The sequence below is a fragment of the Macaca fascicularis genome, chromosome 15 (genome assembly GCF_037993035.2).
Source record: "Macaca fascicularis isolate 582-1 chromosome 15, T2T-MFA8v1.1".
Taxonomy (NCBI): domain Eukaryota; kingdom Metazoa; phylum Chordata; class Mammalia; order Primates; family Cercopithecidae; genus Macaca; species Macaca fascicularis.
This window is the reverse complement of record NC_088389.1, coordinates 17515806-17530390: the sequence shown is the minus strand read 5'-3', so window position 1 is coordinate 17530390 and position 14585 is coordinate 17515806. Positions and strand designations below refer to the sequence as shown.

The following is a 14585-nucleotide window of genomic DNA, read 5'->3' as shown; positions in this document are numbered from 1 at the left end:
CTAAGGCCTCCATCCTGGCAAGGTTGTTCCTCTTCCTGTGTGCCATTGTCCAACACCTCGGCAGGGACTTGCAGGTCCCCAGGCCTCCTTATGTCATCCATATTTTTAATGGAAGTTTGTAGTTTCAATATTAAAGCATAGTGCTGCGGTTTGACTTGCTATTTATAGACGTCTTTTTTTTTTTTTGTTAAAGCGTTAGCCATCTATTTCTATTTTCCTAAATGTTTTTATCAGAAATGGATGGTGGCTTTTGACAATTGTCTTTTAATCATCCATTGAGATATTTCTTTCTCCCCAGGCATATTAATATGATGGATTGTATTAATAGAGTTCCTAATTCTGAGTGTCTTGGAAGCCCCCTCCCCCACTGCCCTTTTGGGTCTTGTTGGCAGCCAATGTCATCCTAGCAGCCGCCACCACCACACAGCTTGTTCCCGTGGTGGCCCAAGGCATTCATCATATGAATAAGAGGACCAGGCTAAGCCTGCAGAAACAAAGTGAAGCAGAGGTGATGTTTGCCAGGCAGAACCACCTGCCCTGGTTACCGCTGTGAGTCACAGTCACTCATGCAGAATTGAAGTCAAGGTGAACATCTCACCTTTTGCAAGTCCTTCAGAGGAAGATTTTTCCTACCCTTTTCTTATGGTTTCTGGGAACTTTTGCACCTCTAGTTTTAGGTAAAGTAATGCCTACTAAGATGAACAAGTGGAAGGCTACTTAGCACGTGTGTAAAAATAAGCATCAAGACAAAGGGTGGGGAGGGCCCCTTCCTGGAGCACCTCACAGCTCTCATTTTCCACCCAGTAACCAGTACTGGCAATCAGTGTGGTTTTAAATCTCTTCTACAAACAATCTAGAAGAGGAGAAATACAACGACTCGCTTTTTAGGTGGTATTCAGGTGAATTCTAAAATGCTGACTCAGTGACCAGGGAGCCCCCCACGGTTGTTTGCAGACACCAAAATAGCATTTAGGCTGGGCCTGGTGGTTCACACCTGTAATCCCAGCCCTTTGCCAGACCAAGATGAGAGGATCACTGGAGCCCACCGATCTTGAGAGTTTGAGTTTGAGATCAGCCTGGACAACATGGTAAAACCCCATCTCTACAAAAAATACACAAATTAGCCAGGTGTGATGGTGCATGCCTGTGGTCCCAGTTACTGGGGAGGCCAAGGTATGAGGAGGTCAAGGCTGCAGTGAGCTGAGATGGAGCCACTGCACTCCAGCCTGGGTAACAGAGTGAGATCCTGTCTCAAAAAAAAAGAAAAAAAGAAAGAAAGAGAGAGAGAAGAAAAGAAAAGAAAAAAAAAAGAGAAGAGAAGGGAAATGGCATTTATTCAGTGGCCAGGGTATCTGACAGTGCACAGCCCTGCCCAGAGCCCCCACCCAGAGCAGCACAGCTGGACATGCAGGTGCCACAGGGAGCGAGGGGTTGGAGAGAGCGAGGCAAGAGCAAGGCATGTTTTTGTCTTTGTTCATCATGCAGCCATCTTCATTTCCACCACAAAATGTGCTTTCTCCCATTTTTTTTTTTTTGAAATACATAGTTTTCTTAATCTATCTTTCATTTTCCTGCTTTTAATAGTCCCAGGTACGAGAAACATTTTGCTTTCTTGCTGGCTGCGCCCGCATCATCCTATACATGCACGTGCAAGACATAGTCACGGTGGTGAGATGGCAGTGGACAGTCTTCCCAGCTGGGCACTTTGTAGGGAGTGCTGGGGACTGTGGCAAACTGGAGAGCACAGGCCTCTGGAAAGGAGGCCACCTCCACCCACCACCCACCTGTGAGACTGAGGGTTTACTGGGTGAGGATGAGGGTCTGGAATTGTCATATCTCCCTATGTTTTTTTCAATAACATCTAGATAAATATCGGCATCCTATGCAAAGTCTTTTCACTTTTCAATGTTTATGACTATTGTGAAACACCACACAGGCCAGCGCTGTGTGAAGCTGCAGCTCGTACACTGCCTGCAGAGAGAAACAGACCAAATCACTAGACTTAGACTCAGTTTCATCATCCACAGGCATGACGTGCTGCGTGGACGGGCCCTGGGCTTGGTACTTGATGTGCATGAGTTACTGTACCATGGGATGGGCTGACATTCAGTCATGCCCAGAAGCCCCAGGGCTGTGCCAGCACAGTGCTGCTGACACAAGGACTAAAAACCAGGATGACCTTCTACCTGCCCAAGAACTGAGCCCCTAAACTAGCTGCTTTCTCTCCTTTGCATTGAGCTATGCCCAGAGCCTGGTGTGTCTCTTCACTCACCATCGACTTGTCCATCCACCTACCCACTTACCCACCCGTCCATCCACCTACCAATCCACCCATCCATCCACCTACCCATCCACCCATCCATCCACCTACCCATCCACCCATCCATCTACCTACCCATCCATCTACCTACCCATCCACCCATCCATCCACCTACCCATCCATCCACCCACTTACCCCCGCATCCATCCACCTACCCCCGCATCCATTCACCTACCCATCCACCCATCCGTCCACCTACCCATCCATCCACCTACCCATCCACCCATCCATCTACCTACCCATCCACCCATCCATCTACCTACCCATCCATCTACCTACCCATCCATCTACCTACCCATCCACCCATCCATCCACCTACCCATCCATCCACCCACTTACCCCCCCATCCATCCACCTACCCATCCACCCATCCATCTACCTACCCATCCACCCATCCATCTACCTACCCATCTATCTACCTACCCATCCATCTACCTACCCATCCACCCATCCATCCACCTACCCATCCACCCATCCATCCACCTACCCATCCATCCACCCATTTACCCCCCATCCATCCACCTACCCATCCACCCATCCATCCACCTACCCATCCACCCATCCATCCACCTACCCATCCACCCATCCATCCACCTACCCATCCATCCACCCACTTACCCCCCCATCCATCCACCTACCCATCTATCCACCTACCCATCCACCCATCCATCCACCTACCCATCCATCCACCTACCCATCCACCCATCCATCCACCTACCCATCCATCCACCCATTTACCCCCCATCCATCCACCTACCCATCCACCCATCCATCCACCTACCCATCCACCCATCCATCCACCTACCCATCCATCCATCCATCTGCCCATCCCCCCACCCACCCATCCACATTTTAACCCATCCACTCATCCTCCTGCCTATCCACCCAGCCACCTACCCATCCACGCATCCATCCATACCCACCCACGCACTCACTCACCCACCCATTCATCTACTCACCTACCCACCCTTCCACTCACCCACTCCCCACCCACCCACCGCTACCCACCCACTGTTCACTCATTCCTGCATTCATTCTAGGCCATGATCTCTACTGGGCTCTGGAGCTACAACTGAGGCTCCACAGCTGCCCTGAGCATGAGGAGGGTATGGAAAGTGTTGTTGTGGTCCGTTTTCCCCGGGGAAGGAGCACGCTTCCCAGAGCAAGTGTCCCTTTAGTGGTCCTTAAGGACAAGGAAGAGTGTTTCTGACAGAACTGGCTGGGAGAGGAGGGGGAGCCACGCAGGGGAAAGACCTCTCCCCAGGATGTGGGGCTCAGGGCTCTGCATCAGGGTGGGGAGCTGGGAGTCACTTGCCCTGCTCCTGGACGCAGGCCAGATCCTGGGTGGAAGGTGCTTTGTGAGCTAGGGTGCCCTGAAGGTGAGGGCACTCTCCGGGCCCTGAGCCCAGGGGACAGGCAGCCTAAGGCAGGGTGTCCCTCAGAGACAGACCCTCGGCATTGTCATCGCCCTGTGGGAGACCCAGGCTTGGAGGAGACAGGAGGGGCTGGGTACCAATGAGGATTGACAGAATGACTGGGATGTGGACTAGTAGAGAGGAAGGGACTGGACTGGCAGATGGCCATGCATTTATTCAGTGACCCGGGCTGGGTGCTGTGCTGGGCGGTGAGGACACAGCAGTGCCCAGACACACAGGCTTCTGCTCCTGGAGCTCTTGGCTCCAGGGAGCAGGGGCTGAACTGGCTGGAAGCAGGGGCGGGGGTGCCCTAGAACCACGTGGAGCTGGTGGGGCCCTTATTCCCCCCCCCCCGGTTTAGGGTGAGACCCACCCCCCAGCTGATCTTTGGCTCCGTGCTTTTGGGTTGTGGTTCTCAGGTTAGAGCTCATGAACCATCTGGGCAGGCTGTTAGGAAAAGAGAAGCGGCTTCCCAAAGGGTCTGCAGGAGCCCTCACCCACCCCTCTGTCCACACCCCGCAGTGTGGTCATTGAACGCATCTCCCAGCTGTTCCCCAACCCGGAGGCCTTGGTCAAGTGGCGTGGCTTCATGGGACCTCGGCTCACTCCCCAGTAGTGGCAAGGGGGTTCTGTCCTGCCAGACTATCCAGCTCCCTACTCTTGACCACAGGGGTCACAGCCCTGAGCTCCAGGCCCAGCTGCGGGGCCTCACTCTCAAAGACAGCACTGAACAAGGAATCCGCCTCATCTCCGGGGCATGAGGTGGGCATCCTGGCTTCCCCCTACCCCCAAGGCCCACCTGCTCGTGAATAACCTTCCTCTGGGCCAAGCACTTTCTTTGCGCTCTCTGGACCTGGGGCTTCCCGCTGGGTGTGCAGCCTCTCCAATGTCTCTAGAACCATGGCCCAAGTAGGAAGCAAGGACTCCCATGGAGAAAATGGGAAGGCTCAGACCACAGAGTGTCAGGCGGCCCCAGGCCGGTGCCTTCCCCTCTGTGGCCTCAGCCAGTCCCGCAGCTGCTGGAAGAAGACGTGCAGGGTTTCTAAACTGGACAGTTGCTCAGAATCACCTGGGTCCTTGTCGAAACACCGGCGCCCACACCCACTGAACTACTGCCTGGGGAGGGGCTCCGGAATATGCCTTAGAAAGCAGCGGGCAGCCCACCCTCGTCTTGCGGAAGAGGCCTGCAGGATGGGGCCATGGGGCCCTGAAGGCCCGTCCCGGGAATACAGCGCTTCAGGCCTTGCCGTATGACGTGGGCAGTGTGCTGGGCCCTGCCTCTCTCCTGCAGTGTTTCAGAAGCCAGGGCTGCATTCCTCATCTTCAGGAAACACATGAGGACATGGAGCCCCTTGTGTAAGCAAGCTGAAGCTTTAGGATTTTAGAAACAGGAAGAGCCTGTATCATGGCCGAGGCCGTGGGAGCACCTGAGATGGAAGGGGATGACTGGAGTGCTGAGCCGGGGGTTGGAGAAACAGACAGGTGGGGCTGCGGTGCAGCGTCTCCCCCACCTCTCCCTGCCTGTGCTAGGGCCAGGCCCATCCACCTGCCCAAGCCCACCCATCAGTGTCTGTCCACCCGTGCACCAGACTCTTCTCGTTGGCCCCAGCCTTGGCCCCTTTAGTTCCCTCCCACCTGTCCTCACCTGGCCTGGCCCAGCCCCTGCCCTCTGGACTACACCATTCCAGACCCTACCATGATTCACCCACGAGCTCACTAGTTCATGTCTGTCGGTCTGGCCTCCATGCTGGAGTTGCATCCCAGGAGAGGTGGATGCCAATGTCTAATGCAGGTTTCCCAGCCAGCACAGCACCTGCCCCCCTCCCCCCACGCCTCTCTGGGCCCAGGCCTGGTCCAGCACTGCCCAGCTCACTCTGGGACCTCAGGAAGTCAGATCCTTTCTTGGGCTTCACTTTCCTCCTCTGCAAAGCTCGGGTGCTGGGATCAGCCCCTTACTGCCCTTTCCCGTCTGGAGCCTTCTAGAGCGCTCAGTGTGAGACCTGGTGTGGGAAGGAGGGAGGAGCCTGGAAGAGCAGTGCACTTGCCTCCCCCTCTGGTGATTAGTGCAGTTAGTACTGAAATCACCTGAGTGTTTTCAAAAAATGCTGGTGTCCCGGTGCCGGTTAAACCAGGACCACTCCTGCCAACCCCGGGTGGGGCACATGCATCACTGTGGTTAAAGCCTTTGGTTCTGATGCGTAACCAGGGCTCTTTTCACTCTCAAGGCACTTGCACACGAAACGTCCTAGTTGTGAGTAGACCACTAGGTTCTACTGCCCCCTCTTTGCCTCGAAGCTGGGGCTGAAGGGACTTTGCCTCCTAGGTGCTGCTGGAAGCTACAGTTGGCACCTCCTATCGCAGGACACTGGCCTCACTATGAGAAAAGGCTTTTAGAAGCTGAGACTCTCGCACCGTGGCCGGAGACGCCTGCTGCCATCAGTGGCAGGGTCCCCAGGACCACTGGCAGAGCCTCCGGGACCCCTGGCAGAACCCCTGACAGTGACATCTCTTTCCGGAGAGAGGCCCCAGGCCCGGGCTGCCCAGCTGCTGCAGTGGCGGCCTGTGCCCACCAGAGGGCGCAGGCCCGGCGCTGCGCAGCTGGACGGAGCTGTGCGGACCAAATGCTTTTTAATTGAAAATTTTTTTAATTCAAAAAGGATTTGCTGTTTGTTCGCGAGTGCAGGTTTTTCTTATGCAGGAGACTAATGTCTTGAGTAAACAGATCCGGGCCCAAATCCACCTTCAAAGGTACTCGCTGTTTGCCCAAGGGAGTGAAAGGGCTTCCAGAAGCGGCCCCGTCTCCTGGGTAAACACGGCGGGAGGAGCGGGCAGGGACCGCGTCTGCGGGAAGGCGGCCGCAGCCAGAGGGGATTATGTCGCGGGACATATGTTGAAATTTCATTTGGGGAGTTAGGGAAAACAAGAAGGGGGGTGGGTGACGCTTTTCTCCAGCCAAGATAACCTAAAAAGGGAAAAAAAATCCCGAGGGAGAGAGGGTGGGGGCGCAATCTGTGCGCCCTCGCGGGGACCGGCGCGGCGCAGGCAGGAAGGGGCGCCTTCTCCGCCCTCCCCCAGCCCGGAGGGCCCAGCCATGCCCTCCCCGCGACCCTGTTCCCACTCCTGGCCACAGAGACTGGGACAGCGGCACAGGGTCCCCAGGACAGCTCCTCTGCCCAATCAGCCAGTTGCTCACAGAGGCGTGGAAGCGTCCTGCTCCCCCGCTCACCATCCAGAAAGCCCCCACCAGGCCCGGGCCTAGGCCCTCTGGCTGTGGACACTCGGGCTGGGGCTGCAGCCGCCCTTCACCTGCTCTCTCTGGCAGGCCAGCCCTCAGCACTCCCTGCCACTCCCAGGAAACCCGGACCAGCAGATACAGCAAGGCCTACTGAAGGAGCAGAAGGGCGCGGCCCAGGAAGCCTCCCCCAGCCCCTCCACTGCCCTGCAGACACCTGGCTGTGGGCTTTCTCCCTCTGTCATCTGAGATGCTTCACCTCTGCAGGCATCTCCCTGGCATGGCCTTGGAGCATCCAAAGTGGAGCGCCTCCAAGCCATGTCCCACCCCCGCCTCCCCCACCACCCACCCACCCCCACCCCCTCCCCCGCCAGTCCTTCCCCAGCTCCTCTCTGCACAGCATGTGGTCTCTGGCCCTTCCCTCCCTGCACATCCACATCCACACCCATTCCCAGGTCCCAGTGATTGGGTCGTAGAATTGTCTAAACCGGTCCCCAGAGCAGCAGCATGGGGTTACCTAGGAGCTATTTGAAATGCAGATTCTCAGGCCTGGCCCCAGACCTATCCAGTCAGAATCTGCATTTGACTGGGACCCCCGGGGACTGGTGTGCGTTCAGGGTTGAAAAGCCTGCTGCATGTTCTCTCCCGAGCCAGGGCTGATGGCCTAACTATCCACGCCGCAGGCCCTCAGCCCCGCTGTCCCCACAGGCAGGTGTGCCCGTGGCGCTCTTCTCTGCACCTTGGCACCTGCTGCCCTAGGTGCTGTCAATTCTCTTCGCCAGTCAGGCCCCAAATCTGCTTTCAAGATGTGAATGCCCCCTGCCCCGCGAAGCCCTCCTTGCCCTCTCCAGTGGTCCCCACGCCCCGTGCATGTGCCCTCGAAGGTGGCCTTCATGCTGGGCTGTGCTGGGCATGCCCGCCCCGTCCTCTGCTACCCTGGGAGCCCAGCGCAGGGCGGGTGTCTGTGGGGGCTTGATGAAGCCAGCCAGGGAATAAATTCGCCGCTGTTCCCTGCCGTGCATGTGCCTAGGCGGCCACCAGGTGGCAGTGTCCTCCCAGCGTTTGGCGCCGCCCCGCTCCTCAGCCTCCCGGAGCCGGAGCCTCCTGACCGCGGCCTGTGCCTGGTGGTTGGCGAGCAGGAAAGTGGAGGGCTGGGGCTGCATTGCGGGGTCTGTGGAGCAGCCAGACGTTCAGTGATAGCTTGCTCAGTGCCAGGGTGTGGCGGGCCCTGCGCTGCCGTTGCTCATTCCATCCTCCGGGCAGGCCTGGCTGTGGGCGCATCACCCCACCTGAGAGATGAGTTCACTGAGGGCAGGAGAGGAGAGGAGTCCGCCTGAGTTGTCCTGCAGCCTCGGGTCCTTCCCTCTGCACCCTGCCAGGCAGCAGATGCTGTGAACAGGGCTCCCTTTGGCTCGGGGGCCACATGTCTGCTCAGCCCACCTTGCACACGGGGCAGGGCCAGCCTCAGCCCCAGCTGAGACCAGGGTCTGTCCATCTGTCCCCGGTCGGCCTGGGGACTGTGGAGCAGGGGCAGCCGTGGACATAGTGCTGGGCTTTGGCCGTGGATGTGGCGCTAGTCTGTGGGCATGGCTGCAGTGCTGGGCTACGACTTGCTGGCTGCCACAGCCTCCCCACCAGTTTTCCACTTTAAGGGAAAAGGGCTCCCATGCCCCTTCATGGTTGGTTGGCATTTGGGCCCCACTCTGCCCCTGAAGGCTCAGCGCTGCAGCCCTCCTCACTCATCGGGGCCCTCGGGAGGGCTCCTTGCTACAGGCGGCTCGATTTGGGCAGCAGGGAGGGCTGGGCAGGCCCGGAAGGCCACCTGCTGGCAGGCAGGGCGTGGGCACCCCGGGACCCTCCCTGGGGCTGGTTGCAGTGCTTGGCGTCCTCCTAGGGCGGTGTTACCCCTACCGTGTTCCTGACAGCCTCCCTTCCTGGACTGCCTGTCTACAGGTGTCCCCCAAGGGGCTGCAACTCATGGTCAGCTCAGCTACAGGGCAGCTCCACTTCCATCTGCTCTCTGCAGGGGAGCTCTTCTTATGGCAATTCTACTGCTAAAACTTTTTTTAATATTTAAATGCTTGAAAACCACTGATCTAATCTAAGTTCCTGCTTCCTAAAATCCATGTGACCACGAGGCTGCCTTGACGTAGGGTTCCAGGCTGTTCCCCACACCCCACGCAGCCCCAGCACCTTGCACCTGTGTCCAGCCAGGCAGCTGCCAGCCCATTTCTGTGGCTGGAGTGCCCCGTGCCTGCTCTGCCCATGTGCCCGCTCTGCCCACATGCCCTGCTTTATGTTTGGGCACCAAGACCTCACCTGGCATCTAAGTGAACTACAGGTGCTCCCAGCCCCCTCAGAGGTACTTATCCCTTCTCTAAATTTCCATCAGACTTGGAACTCATTTTGGTGAGCCAGGGTCACTTAGGTAAGCTGGGGTCTCTGGTGTGAGGCTTAACTCTTGTCCTCAAGACAGGGAGCAGCAGGACTGAGCCATGGAGGAAGGTCCCCTCCCCAGGCAGCCACTCTGGCCCCGCTGTGGCCTGTCAGGAGTCCTCAGCAGGGGTGCCTCTGAGGACTCCGTAAGGAAGGCATGGGGAGGGTGTGGACGGTGCCAGGGACAGCAGTGGAGGCCCTTCCCATGTCCCTGGGCACCACCTGGCATTGGTTCTTGCTTCAGCGGAGCCAGCATATCACAGGTCCCCGGAGCCTGGCAGCTGAGACCAGCCTTGGCGAGGTTTGGGTTTGAGAATCTGCCCTCACCAGCAGGGGCACGAGAACTGTCCTGCTGGGCAGAAGGCCATGACAGTCAGCACAGGCCTGGCAGGTGGGTGGCACCATGGCTTTGCACACTGCTGGCGCCAGGCCTGGCCTCACAGGGAGCAGGCAGGGACTGTGGAGGATACCAGTCATCGCCACAGGAGCCTGTCACCCCCACAGGCGTGTCCACACACACATGCCACATGCACAGTTCACGGGCACAGCTCAGGGGCCCAAGAGGGCCAGCAGAGGGCAGGCTCTGGCTGGCACCAGCCTGGCCAGCAGCCCTATGTCAGGATGCCCCATGAGGCAGCCCAGGCCTCTGCCTGCTCTTGATCTGAGGTTGTGGAGGGGTTTCCCTGGTGTCCCATGGACTGACTGTGTCTCTCTGTCCCCACCCGCCCCTGCAGTATGAGTACAGCTTCCGCACAGAGCAGAGCGCAGCCGCCAGGCTCCCGCCCAGCCCCACCAGGTGTCAGCAGATCCCGCAGTCCTGAGGAGCCAGCGGCCACCTGCGGGGAGACCACCGCCCAGACTACTGACGGCAGGGGCTGCTGCCCCCGCCTCCTCCTGCCGCCTCCACCAGCCCTCCCTCCCACACTGCCCCAGCAGGGCTGGCCCGGAGACTGGGCAGCTAAGTGGGCGTGTCCTGTCTTCAGCTGGCCTGACACCCCGGCCTCCCTGGGGACGTTGTTCATAACCATGACTAATCTGTGTGTGCTGTAGTGACCAGCGGCTCCTAACGTGTCTGTGTGATGACCAGTTGTCCTCCAAAAACCTCACTCACCACGGAGTCCCCCTGAGGGCCCCGGGCAGTTGCCCCGGCCGCCCAGTGACGCCCACCGGCTCCCTCCGTTCCCTCCTGTCACCTACCAGGGCAGACCCCACTAAGCCGCTGAGTCCCTTCCTGGAAGACCCTGGGGGCCGATAGCTTTACCTAGGACTCTCCAGGGTCGCTGATCCTCCCTGGCCTAGGGCTGCCAGGACCAAGTTCCTCTCTGCAGGATCTCACAGCAGCCCTGAGAAGACGTGGAAGGAAGAAGCCAGTGGCCCCGGCGTGGACCCTGCCCTTTGGACATCCCATGGACTTCTCACCCAGTCGCCTGGAAGTCGGGGAGCAGCAGCCCTGCCCCCGGCGGAGGGGTTGTTGCTTTCTGGGGAGGAGGACGGTTGACGGCCCTGCCTGGATCCACCACCAGGACGCTGTGCTCGGCCACGGCGCGCCTCCCCCAAGGGCTCATCTGCGCAACAACCACATGCCAACGATAGCTCCAGGTGCCTCAGCCCGTGCCCTGACCCAGGGACCACAGGGACACCCTCTGAGACGTGCTGGCCCTGGGAGGATACAGGCACACGGGCACCTAGCCCCTCTCGGAGCCAGGCATGTCTTGACGGTGTCTGCTAACAGGAACAAGTCATTCTGAAAGGTCCCTCTGACCCAGGTCACCAAATTTGGGCCAGAACTGGCATTTCTCCTGAGTACCCACTGGTGCTGGCGTCCTCACAGTGCTGGGCGCCAAGTTCAGCCCCAGGCGCGTTTGCCTAAGCAGTGCTGGCTGCCATCTCTCAGGGCCCAGGCCCTCACGTGAAGGGCTGCCTCACTCTGTGGTGTCAGGCATTGGACTGTGTCCTGATTCCTCAGAATATGGGGACCTGATATCTTTGGGTCCCCAAGAGTTGGCTCTTGGATGTGGGGGCTTGATGCCGCGGTTGGCGGCTGCAGTATCTGGGTCCAGGGAAGCCACTGCCTCAGCAGGGACAGCCTCTCCCGCTGCAGGCCCTGGGCAGCCCACAGTAGTGCTAGCTGAGGCCCAGAGGAACAGGAGGAAAGGGAGGTAGCGCCGGACAGCGCAGCTGGCCAAGAGGCGGGCGGGGCCAGAAATACCTCATGCACCTGCACCAGCCCCTCCGTCTCCAGGCCCCAGGCCCCTGTGTGGACCATCTTCCTCCTCTGCCACCCCGATCTTCACTCGGATACCTCTTGATTTCTGTGGATTAGGGAAGCAGCCACTTCTCCCTCCCTGAGACCCCAGGACGCCTTCTCAGGCCTCCTGGGTAGCACAGCAGCAGGACCTTGTCATAGGACTGATGCTGAGCGGGGAGGGGGCTGCCAGGCTGGCCGCCGATGCTCCGTTCACATAAGCCAGTGTGGTTCTGGGGACCTGAGGAGCCCCGTGGCACCCACGGGGGGCACCTATGTCTGCCGTGGCTCCTCGGGTGGTGGCCCGTGTGACCAAAGCCAACAACAAGGGTGACTTCCGGCAGGCAGGGGCGGCAGGAGGGCAGAGGGCAGAGCTCTGGCCACTTCTGCCCACTTCATTAGGGTTTGTGAACTTTGTCCTTCGACCTCTTTTCGTGCCCTGGTTGTGAGATCGCCTCTGACAGATAATGCCAGGGGCCCTTCACTCCACTCCCGTGACTGGGAAAAGGCCTGTGGCAGCTCTGCCAGACCCTAGGAGGCTCAGAGGCAGTGGTGTGGGAGCCCTGTCTGCAAGGACGCAGAACAAGCAGCGAGGGCGGCTGCAGGAGAGGAAGGGGCTCCCACAGCCCCCACTGACACCCCTGCAGGCCCCTCTCGAGCTGGGGTCCCAGCCAGGTGCCCCCGCATGCCCTCCTGCAGTTGCTGGATGGACAGGACCTCCAGGCCACCAGGAAGAGGACAAACTGCGTGGACTCAGGCGAGCTGGAGCCATCTTCTCCATAGCATTACGGACTTAGCGTAAGAGTAAATGACTGTGAACGTTGTAGTAAACGGCAGCTTCAGATAAGCAGTGACAGTGTTAAGGACAAGTTGGTGTCTGTGGTAGGTTTTAGGCTGCTCCTAACCCACCATTTATTGCCTTCTGAGAGGTGGGTGAGGACAAGCGTGTGCCTGTGTGTGTGTGTGTGTGTGTGTGTGTGTGAGAGCACGTGTGCGTGTAAGCCCACCTGAATGGGGCTGGTGCGGGAAAACTGAGGCATGGAACTCTGGCTCATACCTAGGAATTGAGAGCTTTTCTGTCTTTTGGGAGAGTTCTTTTCTCCACGAGCCCTCTGGCCACTGTGGGAGGGAAGGACAAAGTTTCCCTTGGAAATGTGAAGAAGGTCTTGGCCTCATCCCTCAGGTCCCCCCCGCCACAGCACTTCCCACCACTGCTGCTGTCCCTGCCGGCAGCCTCTGTCCCTCCAGAATGGCTAACCAGAGCACACCGTCCCCACCACCTCCCCTTTCTCTCTGGAAAGTTGAAGTGTCTTTCCAGAGGCCTTGGAAATGGCACAAAGGTGACAAGGAGCAGGTGCTTTGCTGCGGGCTCCCTTGCAAATGTATACTTAAGGCCTTTCTTCCCACCCCAAGTCCAAGAACAAATGCCAGCCACATCCTCCACCACTTGGAGAGATGAGAACCCAGTGGGGTCGTGTAAAGGAATTGGAGGTCGGTAGGAGGACAAGAGGGACTCCCGTGTTCTAAGCACCTGCTCCCGGCCAGGCTCTAGGCCAGGCTCTCTAAGCACATTTCTCCTTTTATTCCCCCTAAAACCAGAGTGACCTGGAAGTAGATGTTCTTTGCTCCTTGTTAGAGTTGAAGAGGCTGAGGCTTGACCGGCTGCTAAGCGGCAGAGGCGGGGGTCGGCCCCCAGCCCCCGGGCCAGCCATCCCGTCGCAAGCCTGTGCTGGGGATGCTCTTTCTGTTTCCAGTCCTGTCATGGACTTCCCAGCCGCCACTGGGCCCTGCCGGTCACCAGGCCACTGTGCAGTGGGTGCTCAGCACAGTCAGGAGTGGCCTACCCGCACTCCTCCACCAAGATGAGGGCCCTCCAGAGCCTACAGGTGTCTGTGGGGAATCCCAGACTGCAGCTTCTCGGAGAACTGGGTGGGCCTGAGGATGAAGGCAAAGGAGGGCCTTGAGGAAGCAGCCTCCGGGCCTGGCAGCCACACGGCGGCTGAGCTCATGAACTCGGTTCGCGGCCTGCCTTGTCCCCAGAGGCCACGCCAGGCACTCACCCCTGAGCCCACAGCCTCTGCTTGGGCTGCCTGGCACCCTCAGGGCGGCCCGCTCTCCTCCTGCCACTCTGAGCACATGCCCGGGGGTTGCCACCAGTGACGGCTTTGTTTTCCCAGCCAAGGCCATGGAGCTGCTGTGTGACTGTGTCAGGCCTGGACAAGGCCCTTAGGGATGACGTCCCCGCTGCATATTTATTCAAGGTGACTCTTGTACTCGGCAAGGGAAGTCCACTGTGTGATTGTCTGTATTCTTAATATAATTTGTTAAATAAACGTTTGTTTTAACCTCTTTCCCCAGTTTGCTGTCGTGGTGTCTGAAGCCAGCAGAGGTCAGTGTCCTTCAGGGCAATCCCCCAGCTCTCTCTCCCCTAGCAGGGCTCTTGTCACCACCTGGCCTGTCAGCCTTCTAGAAAGGACTGGTGGGCTTCTTTGCCCCTCGTTTAGTTGAGACCACCTGGTTACAATCAGTGGGATTCTGGGGGATGCAGAAAGTCCCTCTGTTCTCTGGTGGCAGCCCTCGGGGTGCTCCTGGAAGGAGAAAGCTCCAGCTGCTGTGAAGACAGGAGCGGCTCCTGCAAGGTGGCCCCGGCGGGGAGGGCCGGAGTGCTTGGTGCCTTTCACCTCCTACTCGCCTGGGGCCCTTGTCTGGGGACACACAGCACATCGGAGTCTGGGTGGTTTCAATCCTGTCCCGCCTGCTCACCTGCTTGTGAGAGGCCACTCCAGACACCTGCTAAGGAGGCGGCGGTGCCCAGGGACAGGCGCCACGCTCCTTGTGAGGAGCCAACAGCTCAGGTTCCACCATCAAAGCTCTTTGCCTCCTCTTAGCATGCTCTGTGCGTCTGGGCCAGACACCGGTCTGCCTGCAGCCCGTTCA

At 58.6% G+C, this 14585-nt stretch overlaps 1 protein-coding gene across 9 annotated transcripts in view; it reads left to right on the top strand.

The window, feature by feature from the left end:
• The window catches only part of MVB12B (multivesicular body subunit 12B), a 182057-nt gene extending 168058 nt beyond the window's left edge, over positions 1 to 13999 (top strand). For all 9 annotated transcript variants that reach the window (XM_065530059.2, XM_074016532.1, XM_045373814.2 and 6 more), the window contains one exon: positions 10138 to 13999. In XM_065530059.2, the coding sequence (XP_065386131.1) occupies positions 10138 to 10224 (87 nt within the window). In that variant the 3' untranslated portion in view covers positions 10225 to 13999. The remainder of the gene's footprint in view (positions 1 to 10137) is intronic.
• The last annotated feature ends 586 nt before the right edge of the window (positions 14000 to 14585 follow it).